The sequence below is a fragment of the Equus caballus genome, chromosome 30 (assembly GCF_041296265.1).
Source record: "Equus caballus isolate H_3958 breed thoroughbred chromosome 30, TB-T2T, whole genome shotgun sequence".
NCBI lineage: Eukaryota > Metazoa > Chordata > Mammalia > Perissodactyla > Equidae > Equus > Equus caballus.
In genome coordinates, this window is record NC_091713.1 from 23,162,252 (window position 1) to 23,180,377 (window position 18,126).

Below are 18,126 nucleotides of genomic sequence, written 5' to 3' on the forward strand. Positions count from 1 at the left end.
AAATGTCATATTCAGCTCATTGATGTCTCAACATCCACACACACTCTCTCCCTTGTATACATACTTTGTCAAATACTTTTCCTGGCTTTCCCAAAGAAGACTGCTTCAGAATCTGGTCCAGTTACTTCATCTATCTCAAAATCTCAGCTGAGTGAAGTGAAGTTTTAATCACATCTGACAATGGCTCCTTGTAGTATGGTGGCCTGTAAATTAGAAGTGCCTGCATATACCCTACAGGACTGTGGAGAAGGCAGGCTGTCTCAGCCAAACTCCCGTTCAGGAAATGGGGCACTTAGAACCCAGCAGGACACAGCACCTATATCCAATTTGGTGAGCTATCCTCTTTTTCTCTTTCTTAGAAGACCTTCCTTGTTATTTACACCCTAAGATGACAACTGCTGTTCATTGCAGCAAATGCCCTGCCAGGGTATTGCACAGTTTTAGCTGCCCATTTCTTTTTCGGCTTTATTGAGGTATAATTGACAAGTAGAATTGTAATATATTTAAAGTGTACAACATGATGATTTGATATACAGATGCGTTGTGAGAGGATTCCCACCGTCGAGTTAATTAACACATCCATCACCTCACATATTTATACTTTCCTTTTTTTTCTTTTTTTGGTGAGGACACTTAAAATCTACTCTCTTAACAAATCCCAAGCATACAATACAGTATTGTTAATTATAGCTGCCATCTGTACCTTATTTATTTTATAACTGAAAGTTTTATATCCTTTTACTAGCCTGTCCCTGTTTCCTCCACCTCCGCCCCCTCACCCCAGACCCTGGAAACCACCATTCTACTCTGTTTCTGTGAGTTCGACTTTCTTTTTTTTTTTTGATTCCACATATAAGTGGTACTGTACAATATTTAACTTTCTCTATCTGGCTTATTTCACTGAGCCTAATGCCCTCAAGGTCCATCCATGTTGTCGCCAATGACAAGATTTCCTTGTTTTTAAGGCTGAATAATTCTCCATTGTATATATATGCCACATTTTCTTTATACATTCATCTGTCGATGGACACTAAGGTTGTTTGCACGCCCTGGCTATTGTGAATAATGCTACAGTGAACATGTAAGTACAGATATCTCTTCAAGATAGTGATTTCATTTCCTTTGAATATGTACCCAGAAGTGCGATTGCTGGATCATATGGTAGTTCTATGTTTAATTTTTGAGGAACTCGCATAGTGTTTCCCAGAGTGGCTATACTAGTTTGCGTTCCCACCATCACTGTGCAAGGGTTCCCTTTTCTCCACATTCTCACTGACATTTAGCTCCTGTTTTTTTGATAATTGACATTCTAACAGGTGTGAGTTGATATCTCATTGTGGTTTTGATTTGCTTTTCCCTGGTGATTAGTGATGTTGAGCACCTTTTCAAGTACCTATTGGCCATTTGTATGCCTCCTTTGGAAAAATATCTATTCAATAGAAATATATCTATGTTTGTTTTTTAATTGGGTTATTTGAATTTTTGCTATGAGTTCTGTGAATTCCCTGTATATTTTGGATATTAACCCCTTATCAGATATGTGGTTTGCAAATATTTTCTCCCATTCTGTTGGTTGCTTTTTCCTTTTGTTGATGGTTTCCTTTGCTGTGCAGAAACTTTTTAGTTAGATGTAATCCTACTTATTTTTGGTTTTTGTTGCCTTTGCTTTTGGTGTCAAATCCAAAAAAATTATTGCCAAGACCACAGTCAAGGAGCTTACCCCCTCTGTTTTCTTCTAGGAGCCTTAGGATTTCAGATCTTTACATTCTAGTTTTTAATTCCTTTAAGTTGATTTTTGTGTATGGAATAAGAACCTCAATTCAACTAAAGCAGAGAAATTACGTCTAATTTCTGAGAAAAGCATAATGTTAAATCTTGAAATTCACATTTATTTGTTCTGTTGACTTTCTGAAAATACAAATATTATAATGTAGAAAATGAAATTAATATATGATTACCTATTTTTAAAAAATATTTAAGGCATCAAATGGGGTTTCTTTTTCTTCACTCCACCTCCCTTTATGTACTGACTCTAAATGGTTCCAGAATTTTTTCCTAACTTTTTTTCCATTCGCTTGTGAGATACCTGTTTTTAAATTGAGCAAATATGATTTATTAATTGATTTTTAAATTGACATTTATATTTTGCTTTTATTGTATTTTAAAGTAGAAGATATTTACCTGAAGAATTCTATGTAAATCAAAACATTTTAAATGCACAAGGATGCCTATGTATAATCCTACGATGAATTCCTTTATAAAGCAAATATTCTCCCTTTATTTTATCTTTTGTGTAAATATTGAGTTTGCTTAAAGCAAGATTTGCCTGGATTAAAGGTTTATGTTCATTGGGAATACTTTCACACTTTGAAATTTAGCATCTATTGCTTTATAGTGAAAGTGGCTTTAACTTTAGTTTGAGATAAATAAGATATAGGATCAATTCCTCCTGATTTATCATGATTCTCTTGGGTAAGTCATTTAGCTTACGTGTCTTAATTTTTAGTTAGAGAATGAGGAGGGTAACAGTCCTTTCTTGTATAAGACATTTTTACAAAGTACTTATATAAAACATAGAAAGATTATTCAACTAGGTATAAAATATTTCAAGATATTGATGATGCTTTATTTGAACAGTATATTTTATTTTTCAGAGTATTTTCGTATGTACCACTTTCTTTAATGTTTTTACTGCCTCTCTGAAGTAGTCAGAGCTGTATTACACTCCCATTTTATGGATAATTTGACTTTTTTAAAGTCACACACTGTATGTACTCTCCTCAACCAAAAGTCAATTAAAGAAACAAATATATTAAGTATCTATTATGTATTTGATAACATGCTACATCTGTTGGGGGATCCTAGAAATATTGCCCATGAACATTGGTGTCTCTGCTGACGTTTAGGAATAAATAGGTAGTTATTGCAAAAATTCACAGAGTAAAAAAGTTCACGAATTATTATATTCCACTGTGTACTGTGTGGTAAGAAAATTAATATTTATTTTAAACACCTACTATGTGCCAATTTCTTCATCTTATTTAAGCCTTCCAATACAAAAAGGGATGTGAGATTACTTTTATTTTATAGTTGAGCAAGAAACCACGTGTAAAGGAAGAACTCACATTTTTCCTTCCTACTGTTTCTCTCCTGTGTGTCTCCTTTACAACTCTCAAAGAACACTTCATTTCTGACACTTCTTGTCACCAAGAACAAGCAAGTCTCCGTGACACCAGCTGGGTGTCCTACAATTCAACTCAATTCTGACACTGTCTACCTGGAGATAGCATCAGATTTCATGGTTAAGGGTTCAGTCCTACAAGACTGTCCCCCTCCCCCACACTTCAGATACCAGTCTCGAGCCCAGGCTGTCACCTGAGCTTCTGACTCACTGGCTACAAATTAGAAGTTCCATTGACCCTCTCCAACTCAGGATGCCAATCACAAGTCCAGGTTGTTCCCTGTACTTCTGACCAACTAGCTATAAATCAGAGATTCCCACCACTCCCTCCCTTGGTTCTTTTAATTTGCTAGAGCGGCTCACAGAATTCAGAGAAACATTGTATTTACTATATTACCTGTTTATCGTAAAAGGATATAACTCAGGAACAGCCAGATGGAAGAGATGTACAGAGCAAGGTGTGGAGAAGGCCAGCGGAGCTTCCATGCCTTCTCCAGGCACACCATTCTCCCTGCATCTTCACACGTTCACCACCCCAGAAGCTCACTGAACCCTGCCTTTTTGGGTTTTTATGGAGGCTTGGTTACATAGGCATGATTGATTAAATCATTGGCCATTGGCGATTGAGTCAACCTCCAGCCCCTATCCCCTCCCCAGAGGTTAGAGGGTGGGACTGAAAGTTCCAAGCCTCTAATCTCATGGTTTGTTCCTCTGGCAACCAGCTCCCATCCTTAGGTGGGGGTCCAAAAGCCACCTCATTAATAAAACAAGAGACAACTTTGTCACTTTCAACACTTAGGAAATTCCAAGGGTTTGGGGAGCTGTGAGTCAGGAAGCATAGACGAAGACCAGTTATGTATGAGAAATATAGTCACCTGAATGACCAGATATATATATATTTTTATAAATCACAATATTGCACCAAGAATCAGAAAATGAAAGTAATTTGTCGAAGTTCAGCTAGCTAGTAAGTGCCAGAGCCTGTATCCAAACTTAGATCTTTCTGGTGTAGCATGAGGTACCATGAGTAGCAACCACAGCAGGCTGACCTTCCTGGATTCGTAGTTTAAGAAAAGAAATGATGTTTTAGAAGGGCCTCTAGAGCATAGTTTTAGAATAGACTTTTTGTTTCATAGAGAAGTCAATGAATGAGGAATATCTTTCCATCCTGGTTGTCCAGTCCACAGAGCCCTAAGAACCCGGAACATCTGAAAGAACACCTAGCCCAGTGCTCTTATTCTTGTCCTTTCATGTAGAAGAACATGCTGGCTCTAACTGATAAACTCTGCCCTATATCTCAAGTCATTCATTCAGAAAATATTTATGAGGGCCTACTATGTGCTAGGTGCTGGGTGTACAATAATGAATAAAGCAGACATCATCGCTGTTCTTGTGGCACAACCTAATAGAGAAAATACTACTCAATAAGCACAAATATAAATGTATAATTATAGACTGACACATAAATGCATTATCCTATAGTGAGCTGAGTACTCCAAAAGAGAACTTTAAAAACAGGAATTTGAACTAGACTTGGAGATAGGGAAGGCTTCCTTAAGGGCAAGAAGCTTAAAGAGCCAGTCTGGTGGCCCAGCCGTTAAGTTCACACATTCCACTTTGGCGGCCCGGGCTTCACCGGATTGGATCCTGGGTGCGGACTTATGCACCGCTTGTCAAGCCATGCTGTATCAGGCGTCCCACATGTAAAGTAGAGGAAGATGGGCACGGATGTTAGCTCAGGACCAGTCTTCTTCAGCAAAAAGAGGATTTGTGGCAGATGTTAGCTCAGGGCTAATCTTCCTCCAAAAAAAAAAATTTTAAGATGAGATTTCCCGAGAACTAGATGAATGGTGGCAAGAAGAGCATTTCAAGCAGAGAGAATAACACTTTCTCTGTTCTAGAAACTAAAAGAATGTGAGGAAAGAGAACGTAGTATGGATGAGACTGGAGAAAGGTAGGTAAGGACCAGATGGTGCTAATTCTGAGAGGCCATTTTAGGGATTCTTTCCACTCATAATAGTAGTGGAAAGCCACTTAAGACTTGGATTTGGTTGTGAATATCTATTTGTTTGCTTGAGTAAGGGTATGAATAACTGAATATTCAGAATTGAACTTGGAAATGATCACTAGCTCTGCAGTGTGCTGAATGGATTAAAGTCAGTAGGTACAAGGAAAGTTGTAACTTTCCATGTAAAACTTGATAGTTTGGACTAAAGTGGTGCCAGAAGTATTGAGAACTGGGTGAATTTAAGAGATATTTATGAAATAATAGACTTGTTGATGGTTTCATTGTGAGAGAGAAAGGTGCCCGAGATGAGTTCAGTTGTCCACTGGAAGGTTGGTGCTGCCATTCATTGAGCTAGAGACCTCCTGATCAAGACCTGGTTTGGAGCAAAAAGGATATTTTAGGAGGTATTTGTGTGTTCATTAAAAAATGTAGTAAATAAGCCCATTACCTGTTAACACAAATAGCATGTTTTTATGAAAAATAACCATCCTTTCCCCAAAAAACTTACTGAGAACATGACATTGTTTTTGCAGATCACTTTAATGTCTGGCTTAATAGATGACAGTAGATTCTCATCGCTGCTTCTGCTTTCAATTTGTGGTGAGATGTTATTTTGGTTGAGCATATGAAGAAAGTCCAGCCTCACACAGATATGTAGCTGGAAAAGGGAGGGGTGTTTTAATAGACTTTTCAGATCACTGTGGGTGTGGATGTTCCTTGATACTACTCCAAAACACAGAGTGGTTGTTTCTCAAAGGTTAATTATAATGTGTAATCTGAAAACATATCAATGAACTTGTTTTGCGTTATTACATTAAAATCTGTTGGTCTATCTTGAACTGTGAAAGGATCACTTGTACATCATTTAGTAAATCATACATTGTTCATTTGGAAAAACTCACATTTATTAATATCACCACAACAAACTTTAAGTGTTGGGAAACTGTCAGCTTCATGGCAGCAGTTCCACGTTTTTTAAAGTCTGAGTCTAATTTTTGCTTGAAGGCTCAAACTTTATCATGAGTTACAAGTAGTTGTTTTCCTTAAATTTAGAGGCTTGAGTTGCTTAGTTTTCAAGAAAATGTCTTCCAAATAGCCAAGTATAAATAAGCATAATTTGTCCATTAGTCATTCTTCGAGGTAAAAATGGTCTTCCATGAAAACAGTGGCTCATAAGTACTTTCTTTGAGACAATTGTTGTACTTCAAATGCACTTGAAATACTTCATGTGTACTTCCCATTTCACCACAAAAAATTTTTTAAAGAATACCCAGAAGTTAAGATTTAATAAAAATTTTTACTGCAATATCAAGAATATTCTTAAGTGACACTGGCTTCCTTTTATTTATTTTTCCCCCACAAGTTCATGGCAGTGAAGAATACAATGACTACTAGTTACCACTATTTCAGAGACCTCTTCCCTCCTACATAGACCACACTTTGAAGACAACACTTTGAGAACCACTGGCCAGAGATAGACTCAAGAATATCAAAATTTGCGTATCATCCTAGGTTCTGAAGGTCATCTGGAACCCCCTGTCAGTGTCTTATGTGCCTTGATCTTTTGACATCCCCAGTTGTAGCTGCTCTCAAGACCTAGTTCTTACCTAGCCAGGTGGGTTTTTCTTAGTACTCTATCCTCTCCCTTCAGTTTTGATTTCCATACTTTGATCTATGAAATCCTGTTATAGGGTATTGAGTTAGGAGTTCAGCAGATATTTCTACTTCCCCTTTCCCCACCAACCACCCTTTCTGTTATGTACTTCTTCATACTTACAAATCTCTTCAATAAAATAGTTACGGTTTACAGAGATGTTTTAGTGTAGAAGATTATATACCATTTCCAAAGTTAATTTGAATTTTCTGTGATAATCTATGTAGACTAGTACTGTCCAATAGATCTTCTAACAATAATGGAAATATTCTGTGTCTACACTACCCATTATGGGTAGCCACTAATCAAATGTGTCCAGAACACTTGAAATGTGGCTTGTGCAACTGAGGAACTTAACTTTTAATATGAATTTAAATAGCCATATATGGCTAGTAGCTACCGTATTAGAGAGCACAGATTTAGGCTATTATATATATGTATATTTACACAAGACCACTGTTAATATAAAATTATGCTGCCAAAAATAGAAACTCTATAAAAAAAATAGGAACTCTGAAAATAAAAATCTGTATTATAAGCTGCTCTAGCTCTTTCCTTCTAAAAAGTACATTTCAGGAGACCTCAGTTAAGAATTTTGAGGTTGGTTTTGTCCTTTTGCTTGGATGTAATATTAATTCACTTCTCATGAAATCCGATACATTTCTGCTACTTGTAGGTCAACACTGTGGTTGGGGAAAGAGGTTAAGGAACCATGAGAAGGAATTAGTATGGAGATCTGCATTTTCAGAGATTTTAGTTCAAAAAACCTTCTTTCCTAAGGATTTATTGTCCACTTGTTACTTAAAAAAAAAATTTTAAAAACAACTCCCTTCCACTCTCTAGTTGCCAATCATTACAGCTCTACTCATACTAGTAAGAGCTCAATAGGTGACAGCTGATTCTGTAATCAGCGGATAGGTGAGGACTAAATGAAATAATATATGTCAAGCTTTGTTCCTAGACAGACCCGAACTGCATTTGTATCCTAGAGGGGGAACTGAGCTTGGAAACCACATTCAGCCCCTCTGATTCTTGAGAACAGGCAATCCAGCTGTGTGTCTCAGCCAAGCGTTCCCTGCGGTTGATCAGTTGCAAGCTCTTCTGTGCTCCCTCCTCCCAGATGCATCTTTCACTGTTAACCCTCTTGTGAGTCCCTTTGGGAACCTTGGCTCCAATGTAAATAACACCTCTACAGTTTCATCCTCTTCCATGCCGTTTTTCCTCCTCTAGCTTTACATAAATTCTACTCTTTGGCTTTCAAAGACCCTACTTGGTCCGTATTTCCTTATTTGTTCATTTTTTCACTAAAAAGTTATTAAGTGACTTTTATTTTCCAGTAGTACAAAAAAAAAGAGGGGAGGAGAAAAGAGAACAAACTGGAAAAACTACTTCCCCCCCTCCAAAAAAATGATTCTAATTGAGAGCAATTTAAGGGGAATGATGGTTAAAAATGCAAGGTATGGAATCAGACAGCCTGGGTCCAAATCTGAACTCCAGTACTTGCTAGGTTTGTGACCTTGGAGAGTAATAGAACTATCTCATGAGGTTGTTGTGTGGTTTGAATAAGTTAATCTACGTGTGACCATTAGCATGGTACCCAGCACATATCCAGCATTTACTGAGTGGCTGTGGTCTTTCTACTGCTCTTCTTTCTACTTCTCTTACTACTGCGACATTTCTACAACTACTATTACTGTTCTGTTATTACAGTTATCATTATCCCTTTCTCAAGGACCTCCGACATTTTATCAGGATAAACAAACACCTGCAATATATGAATATAACTGCTTTAATGGAGATATGTGCAAAGACATGGAAAGTTTAGAAGAGGAAGCATCTAAATCTGGCAGGGTGAGTTAGTCAGGCTGCCCAAAGGTAACTTCTAGCCTTCTCTCATTCCCATAAGCCCTAGGGACCAGAGGCCACCGTTTTCCCGCCACATCACTGCCCCTTCTAGATCCTTCCTTTTTCATTCCTGTGTAAAAGTCCTACCTTGTTTGATGTTCCTGCTACCATCTATTCCTCCTCATTCAGGGAGGAGTTTGGCACCTGTGCCAGTCTTCCTTTCTGCATCAATTTCTGCTCTCCGAGTTGGTGACGATATGTATAATGGTTGGAAGGAACAGGAGCTTTGGAATCGGAATACCTAGGTGTTAATTCCACTCTGCTACTTAGTTATGAAATCTTTGGCAGGTCACTTAACCTAGTGTGAGCCTGTTTTTTCCTTTGCAGAATGGGATAGTATGTACCTTACGAGATTCCTTAAGGATTAAATGAGAACAGTGCCTGGCTTTTAGTAAGGTGCAATAAATGTTGGGTTCTCCTGTTAGCAGCAGAGCTGCGGTGAGCCTTAGGTGATATATGCTGGCATTTAGCACAGTTGACTTTCCTTCTTGACTCCAGTGATCTTCATCTGCATGTGTGAACATAACCATCACCCAGAACTAATCTAGCTCTGAAATTTTCAACTCTATTCTGTCATTTTCTTATCACAACCTAATATTCTTCCAGCCTTTTTTTTCCTCTTATGCTTACTTCCCTTTAAACTCATCAAGACCGCCCTTCCAAAAGTCCTCCATTTTCTCCATCATCCTCCTTGGGGTGTCCTCTCCTTTCTGATTTATCCTCTACCGGTCAGTACATGGCCTTCAGTGTCCTCACTCTGTGTATTAGTTTTCTGTGTTGCATGGCAATTTACCATAAGCTTTGTGACTTAAAAGAATACCCATTACTAGCTCACCATTTCTGAGGGCTGCAGTAATCATGAGCATGTGGTGCTGGTAGAGCAATACACACATAAGTGAACAGAATAGAGAACCCGGAAGTAGACCTACATGAATATGCTCGACTAATTTTTGAAAAAAGTACAAAAGCAATTCAATAGAGGAAGGAAAGCTTTTCAACAAAATTAAAACTTTTGTTCTATGAAAGACCCTACTAATAAGAGGACAGGAGAAGCTACACACTCGGAGAAAATACTTGCAAATCCTGTATCTGACACAGGCAGAGCTCAGCTGGATTCTCTGCCTCGCGTGTCATAACGCTGAAATCACGGCATCAGCTGGCTGTCTTCTCATTTAGAGACTTGAGTAAGAGAATCCACTTTCAAGTTCAGGCAGATTGTTGTCAGAACTCCGTTCCTTGCGGTTGTAAGACTGAGATCCTGGTTTTCGTGCTGGTTGTTAGCCAGTGATCTATCTCAGTTCCTAGAAGTTCCTTTCGGGTCTTTACATCATGGCCCTGCATCTTCAAAGCTGGCAATGGAGAATCTTCCTCACCTTGAAACTCTCTTATGCTTTGGATCTCTTTCACCCACAAGAGGCCAGTCCCTTCAAGGCATCCCCTGATTAGCTTAGGCCCACCAAAGATATTCTCCCTTTCTTAAAGCCAGTTGTGCCATGTAACATAACCCTAATCACAGGAATATCCCATCATATTCCAAGTCCTTCCTGTACTCAGAGAGGAAGTTACACAAGGATGTGGATTAATTCTGCCTGCCACAATGCCCTATAAACGCTTAACCTTAGGTCAATCAATCCAGCTGTCCATCTTCACTGCTCCTCTGCTGAGCACTGCCAGGTAAAATCACAAGATTATATGATTTGTTGCTACTACACATTTATAACCTTACACCTCAGTAGATCCCTCAGCAGTGCTTTCATGTGGCCTTGCCTAACAACATTTTTTGTGTCCCCAAAAGCTATTTTATATCTCAAGTCACCAAGCCCTTGCTATCAGCCATCCCTCTGAGAAGTTGTCCTTTTCTTCACCTTTGCGAAGTAAGGCTGTTGGTCCTCAAATTTGGGTGAACTTCTCCAAACATACCTCTTTCACTTCCTTTTTTCTTAGATTTTTCTTCTCCTGTCTGTGGCTGATTCCAACACCTGTGCTTTTGATTGAAAGGAGCTTTTTTCTTCCAAAAGCTTCTTTCATTATCTACTACATTCTAAACCTCTTCTTTTAGTTTCCTTCTGACCTCTCTCTCTTACACACAAATACTTTGAACACTGCACTTCTAGAAAGAATGAATGATACTGTACCAACTCTGCTTCCTCACGTCCCACTTCTTCGGCACCCACCTATGACGTACTAATCCTGATTCTTCCCACACTGCTCCCTGGAAACTTCTCTGGACAAGATCACCAGCATCCCTCTCAACTGTGTTCTGTCAGTCCTGTCAGACTTGATTTCTCTATGATATTCAACAACGGTGACTGCTCCCTTCTGGAAACTTTCCCCTTTATGGCTTCAGTGATACCACTGTCTCTTGGATTTTTTGCCTTTCTGAACTTTTATTTTCAGTTTTCCTCCCTGATTCCACCAGAAAGAAAGAAAAAGGTGTAAATACACAATGACAGAGAAGGAGAGGACGCCTCAGGAGATTAGAGGTTTCAACCAGATTTTGGAGATGGAAAGCAGTTGGTGGGTTGCAGCTAACTAAGCAGATAGAAGGACCATAAACTTAAGCATCTGCTGAAGGAAATGCCAGTTTACCCCTCACAGGACCTAGAAAAGCTGAAAACTTAGAAACAGGGTGAGTCATGGAGCTGGAATAGCGTGTCCCAGTCAAGAAAGTGAGTAATTCTTTTGTTAAGAAATTCACCAATCTGAGATTTAAAAAGACCACAAGATATTAACCTTTGTCGGTTTTCCCCATGAATAGAAACTTGTTGTGTGATCATTCTTTAGGAAGGTTTATTCATTGGAAAATCTCTTCCAATCAGTTTCTAGTGCCTCTTAAATAGTGAATGGATAGCTACAGATCATCAAATATTTGAGAAAAGCTTTCCATGTAAAAGACCAAAACAGTGAGATAAAAAGGTGCCTGCTCATCAGAAGTCATTATTAAAATAGATCGATAGATATCTGATAAAGCAAGTATATTAAATGTTAATGGTAGGATCTAGATGATGGATTTGTAAGTCTTCATGCTAAAATTCTTTCAACTTAACCATATATTTAAAAATTTCGTGAATAAGATTTTGGGAAAAAATTGAATAAAAGAGATGAAAGATAAAATGGAAGGTAAAATTGATGAATTGAAATAAAGATCTAAAAATATAGAGAGACGTTCCATGTTCATGGATTGGAAGACTCAACAAAATGAGGATGTCAGTTCGCCCCACATTGATATACAGCCTTAATGCAGTTCCTATCAAAATCCCAGCAAGATTTTTTTGTAGATAAAGACAAGATTATTCTCAAATTTATATCGGGAAGTAAAGGAGCTAGAATTACTAAAATAATTTTTAAAAGGGAATAAAATGGATAGTAATCATTCTACCAGATTTCAAGACTTAACGTAGCTACAGTATTCAAGAGTATGTGATATTGGTAGAGGGATAGACATATAAATCAATGAAATATAATAGACACCCCAGAAATAGACCCACACAAAGTATGGTCAACTGATTTTTGACAAAAGTTCAAAAGTAATTCAATGAAGAAAGGATAGTCTTTTTAATAAAATTCAAAACTTTTGCTCTGCAAAAGACCCCTTTAAGAGGATGAAAAGAAGATATAGACTGGGAGAAAGTGTTTGTAAACCACATCTCTAACAAAGGACTAATTTCTAGAATACATAAAGAACTTTTAAAACTCAATGGTAAAAAGAAAATAATCCAATTAGGAAATAGGCAAAAGACATAAGCAACCATTTCACCAAGGAGAATACCCAGATGACAAATAAGCACACAAAAAGATGTTTAGCGTCATTATCCACTAGGGAAATGCAAATAAGACCACAATGAGCTATCATTACACATCTATCAGAATGGCTAAAATAAAAAATAGTGACAACGTCAAATGCTGATGAGGATGTGGGCAAACTGGACAAACTGGATCCATTGCTGGTGTGATTGTAAAATGGTGTAGCCATTCTGGAACATATTTTCGCAGTTTCTTATAAAACTAAATATGCAGTTACCATAGTAACCAGCAGTTGTACTCTTGGGCGTTGATCGCACAGAAATGAAGCCTATATTCACACAAAAACCTGTACACTAAGGTTCACAGCAGCTTTATTTGTAGAAACCCAAAATTGGATACAGCCCAGATGTTCTTCAGTGGGTGAATGGTTAAATAAACTGTAGTACTTCCATACAATGGAATCCTACTCAGAATAAAAAGGAACAAAATATTGATACACATAGCAACTTGGTTAATTCTCCATAGAATTATACTGAGTGTTAAAAAGCCAATCCAAAAAAGTTACACAGCTTGTGGTTCCATTATGTAATATTCTTGAAATAACAAAATTGTTTGAAAAAGGAGAACAGGTTAGTGGTTGACAGGGGTTAAGTACAGAAGAGGGAGAGTGGGAAGGAAGTGGGTGTTGCTATAAAAGGGCATCAAAAAGGATCATTGTGATGGAATTGTTCTGTATCTGGACTGTATCAATGTTAGTATCCTAATTGTGATATCACACTATAGTTTTGCAAGATGTTGCCACTTTGGAAAACTAGGTAAAGGTGCATGGGATCTCTGTTTTATTTCTTAGAACTGCATGTAAATCTACAATTATCTCAAAATAAAAAATTTAATTTAATTTTAAAAGTTGAAGAAATAACTTAATAAAAAGACAAAGAGGGCCTGGCCCCGTGGCCCAGTGATTGGGTTCACACGCTCCTCTTCACTGGCCCAGGGTTTCGCTGGTTCGGATCCTGGGTGCAGACGTAGCACCACTCGTCAAGCCATGCTGAGGTGGCATCCCACATGCCACAACTAGAAGGACCCACAACTAAAATATACATCTATATACTGGGGGGCTTTGGGGAGAAGAAGGAAAAATTAAAATTAAAAAAAAGAAGACAAAGAAATTTTAGGTGGGAAAAATAAGAAAACTTAGCAGATCAATCCAGAAGATCTAACAATTAAATGTTAGAAGGAGAGACAAAAAAAAAGGGAAAAGAAAACGAATGAATGAATTTTCTCATACTGAAAGACGCAGATCTGTAGATTGAAAGGTCTCATCTAACACAGTAAAGGAAAATGGCCCACTACTAGTGAAATTAGAAACTCTTGAAAACATCCAGAGAAGAAAGGTACAGATCACATGCAAAAGAAGAAGAAGAAATATTGAATTGGTGTATTGAAAACTAATTACCTGAAGAAGAAAGCAGACAAATAAGGAAGAAAAAAGATCAACTCAACAGCTCAAACAAAGTACTTCTCAAGCACTCTCAAAATACTGTGCAAGTGAGTGATTTGAGAAAAGGCAGAAATAAACTGAGAAGCTTTGGGAAACAGGAAACAGAGGTAACAGCAAAGGAGAGAAGTCATGTGAAGCCCCAGTGGAAGCAGAGGGAAGCTCCAGGGCAGATCTGGAGAACAGCAACCAGATGAGACCAAGTGGACAAAGGGCTTTTGGAAGGAGATCTCTCAGGGCTAAAAAGGGAGGAGGAGTAAGAGACGGGTATATTATCAGAGATTTTTTTAATATTTGAAAATTAACAGTAATAAGGATTTGACAGCTCTAATAAAGAAGGTCAGTGGGTACATAGAAAAAACAGCAAAAGAAGAAAAACAAGGCAACTACCAACTTTAGGAGAAACAGAAAGAAAGTGAGCAGCACAAAGTATTCATGTAGTCATAATATCAGTATTCACAATTCAATAATTAAAAATGGTGTTATAACTAGAAATAGGGGGTTGGGAGTAGTATAAGAGTTAAATTTATAATAATAGGAAGTCAGTCCTTCATGTCTAAAATAAATTAATCACAAAATATCGGTATAACCATATTCTTTACAAATGCATCATTAAGTAGCAAAAGAAAAGACTGAAAGAGTTGACAGTGGTTTCTCTGGACAGAGATTAGGGATCAGGATAGATAAGACAAAACACTAGTGTTTTTAAACCTTTTCATTTATTTGTTTTGTTTTGTGTTTTAACTATTTGTATGCATTTGATTAAATTTTTTTTTCTTTAAAGAAGAAGGCGCAATCCATAGCAGAGGGGGAAATGTGTAGGCACGTTGTCAGGGGAATGGCAGTGAATAATTTGTTTCTAGGTGGTAATTAATCCAGTTGTCATTTACAATACCAATGTTTCCATTCCCACATCAAAGGTGGAATCTCAGCTGCCGAGGAGCATTGCTGTCTGTGAGCTTGAGAAATGTTCCAGTAAGGACATAGACAAATCCTTTTAACATAGAGGCTGTTTATGCCCACATGTTGGTACTGGAGAGGCTAGAGAATGCCTCGGAGTCTTAGAGGGTACCAGGAAATGTGCCCTTTCAATGGAAGCCCCTTGTCCTTCTACAGTATGGTATGGAGAAAGCACATTTTGGGCAAATAACCTAATGTCTGATCCTCACTTCTGCATCTGGAACATGAGAGTAACCTAGTAAGGTTTTTTTGAGCATAGGAAACAATACATGTTATGTGTCTAAAGAGTGCTTGGTACGTAGAGGTACTCAATATTATTGTTCTGGAAAAAAATAAACTGTATCATGCCCTGTGATGGTGGGCTTTCGTTGGCTCATCTGCCACAATGTCTCTCTGGATTTTCGACTCCTTGATGTTTACAATTAGTTTTTATGCAGAATTCTGCCAGAAGACTGGACACATAGCTAATGATAGCAACTCCTCTTGAAAAATATCGCCAGGTAGGTCACTATTAAAAGTCCAAGGAGAAGCTGAAGCAGTGTAGGGTGGGCCAGGCAGGCACAATGTGAGAAGGAAAGACTGTGCAGTGACTTCTATATTTTAAATGTTGTTGAACTTGTTCTCAGCCCGAATCCAGATTGTTATAACTATGGAAGCCATGGGTTCAAGGTGCCTTCAGCTGATGCTCCAGAATTCACATCAAGGGGCTTGTGTGATGGTTCCTGGGGACATAGCCAGAGGATATAATATTCTTGTATTTTTAATGTTTTTTAAAACTCCAACAATCAGAAGGTCATAATTTGTTGTAATGGTGCTATAATTAAGTTGTGGTAAATGATAGCGTTTGTAGACTTTATAACCAGAATTGATTCATAAAATGAATACAGTCCCAGCAGTTTATGTTAACATAATTAAATGGAAATGTAATTCTAACTGAGTTTGCTTATTAAATTGAAAATTACTGGGTTATGAGCACTCTTATATTTCTGTCAAAATTGGTGTAAGTCTAGAATTACATGAAATATCCATTAAAATAAAGCGTACTTAAGGCGCTGTTGCTGGTGGCGACCACATTTCCTAAAGCTCACGCAGGTTGATTGTGTGAGCTCATGGGCTTTGAGCCAGGCTCCTGCTAATAACTGCTTTTCTCTTTCCTCTGCAGACATTGGTTCAGCCCTGGGGCTAGGACAGAGCATGGCCAGGTAAGGAACATTCTCATCCCAAAGGAAGTTACTCAGTCTCTTTCAAGTGTTTATCTCCCTTCAGTGCAGTAGATCAGCTTTATGAGAAAGTATCTAAATCTCAGCTTATTTAAAAAGGAGTTATTTGTGCCAGAGCTTAATACACTGAAGGATCCTCAAGAAACATCAGCGTTCTCCCTTACTGCCGCCTTCCTCAGTCACAAGTGTCCCTTCCATGGAGAGGTTCTGGAATTCACTTGTTTGTAGGATTTCACCATTTATATTTGTTTTTCAGAAAGTTAAGCTTTCAAAATAGTAATATGCTTTAAAAGTTGATTTGTGTTAAGCGTAAGATCAGCCAGCAAGAGAGTTTTTATTTTTGAAGTTTAGAAGGTCGTAATAGTTTCTTAAAAGTTTATATTTCTAGATGAGGTTTTTTTTTTAATTTCTTATTAGTATACGTGGCAGCACAATGATTCACTGATGCAGCAAGAACTTGACATTCATTCCAATTAACTTTACGTATAAAATAAGTCATCACTTTCTTTGTCCCTTGAATGTGCTAGTTCTCTCTCTGCAGCATGCTAAGGTAATTTAAGGTTTAAATTATTGATAAATTTTAAAGCATCTACATTTTAGCGTTTGCATCCTTGCTGAGTGTTTTTTTCATTGTGGATTATAAAAGTAATTTTTTAAGTGAGCCAAAAATGTGATATATAATACCTTTGAATACATGCAAATGAAAAAACCTCAGATCCACAGGGATCATTTCTTCTGAGTGGTAGGAAGGTAGGAAGGTAAAGAGGGGGTCGTGCTGGGTAATGGTAATTGGTAACATAACTGTACTGGTGATGTTTTATTTCTTAAACTGGCCAGCAGGTCCACAGTTGATTGCATATACCATAGTTCCTTTTACTTATAAAAAGAAAATGCCAAATGCTTCATTAGAAACTGTACTATATTTCTTAACACATGTGAGCCTAATTCAAGAAAATTATCATGTGAATTCAGTTTTAATGAATTTTTGTAAACTTGCCTTTTTCCATGAGAGTGATTTGCCCCTTTAAAGATATTTCTCACATTGATAATAGAACATGTACCACTATTTCTAAAGATTTGGAAATTATCTAGGCTAGCTTACATCTGGGATGTGTTGTATCTTATTGTTCAGAATATAAAAATTAGACTTTGTGCTTTTCCAAATGGTTCATATCCCTCCCTATACAATGTTTACAGTAAGATTCTGCTTCTAGTAGTAAGTTGCATCAGGATATAATTTATCCAAAACTACAATTTTTTTAAAACAGGTGCAGGTTTTTTTTTGCTGGGAAAGATTCACCCTGAGCTAACATCTGTTGCCAATCTTCCTCTCTCTTTTTTTCTTTTTCCTCCTCCCAAAAGCCCCAGTGCATGGTTGTATATTCTAGATATAGGTCCTTCTAGTTCTTCTATGTGGGCCTCTGCCACAGCATGGCTACTGACAGAGGAGAGGTGTGGTTCTGCACCCAGGAACTGAACCCGGGCCACCAAAGTGGAGCATACCAAACTTTAACCACCCTCAGGGCTGGCTCCCCAAGTACAATTTTTTAAAGCTCATTTTCTGCCCTTTAGAATTTGCAAGATATTAAAGTGATGTTGTAAATTTATGTTTCAAATTATAGTATAATGGGTTACTTCCAGCCAAGCTTTTTTGCTGCACTTAAAAATTAACTAGTAGCTAATAACATAAGAAGAAAGTTGACCAATTTTTTTCTTTTAAATTTTTTAAGTCTTTTTGACCATTTTTTGAATCAGCCTTTTGCTTAAACTTTGATATACCATTTCAGATTTTTATCTTGACCAGATGGGTTACTAATTAATAAATACGGTTGATTCTTGTTATTTGTGGTAGCTATCTATGTTTAAAGTTGATGCAAACCCTACAGTGGCAAATAGTGAAACGTTGCTCGCAGGGAAAATACTGGGTAAGGTCCCTGAGACCCTCTGGTCACACAT

At 37.6% G+C, this 18,126-nt stretch overlaps 1 protein-coding gene across 2 annotated transcripts in view; it reads left to right on the forward strand.

The window, feature by feature from the left end:
• Positions 1-18,126, forward strand: part of GPATCH2 (G-patch domain containing 2) — a 221,380-nt gene that overhangs the window by 108,778 nt on the left and 94,476 nt on the right. For both annotated transcript variants that reach the window (XM_001489520.7, XM_023632692.2), the window contains exon 7: positions 16,113-16,152. In XM_001489520.7, coding sequence (XP_001489570.1) covers positions 16,113-16,152 — 40 coding nt within the window. The remainder of the gene's footprint in view (positions 1-16,112; positions 16,153-18,126) is intronic.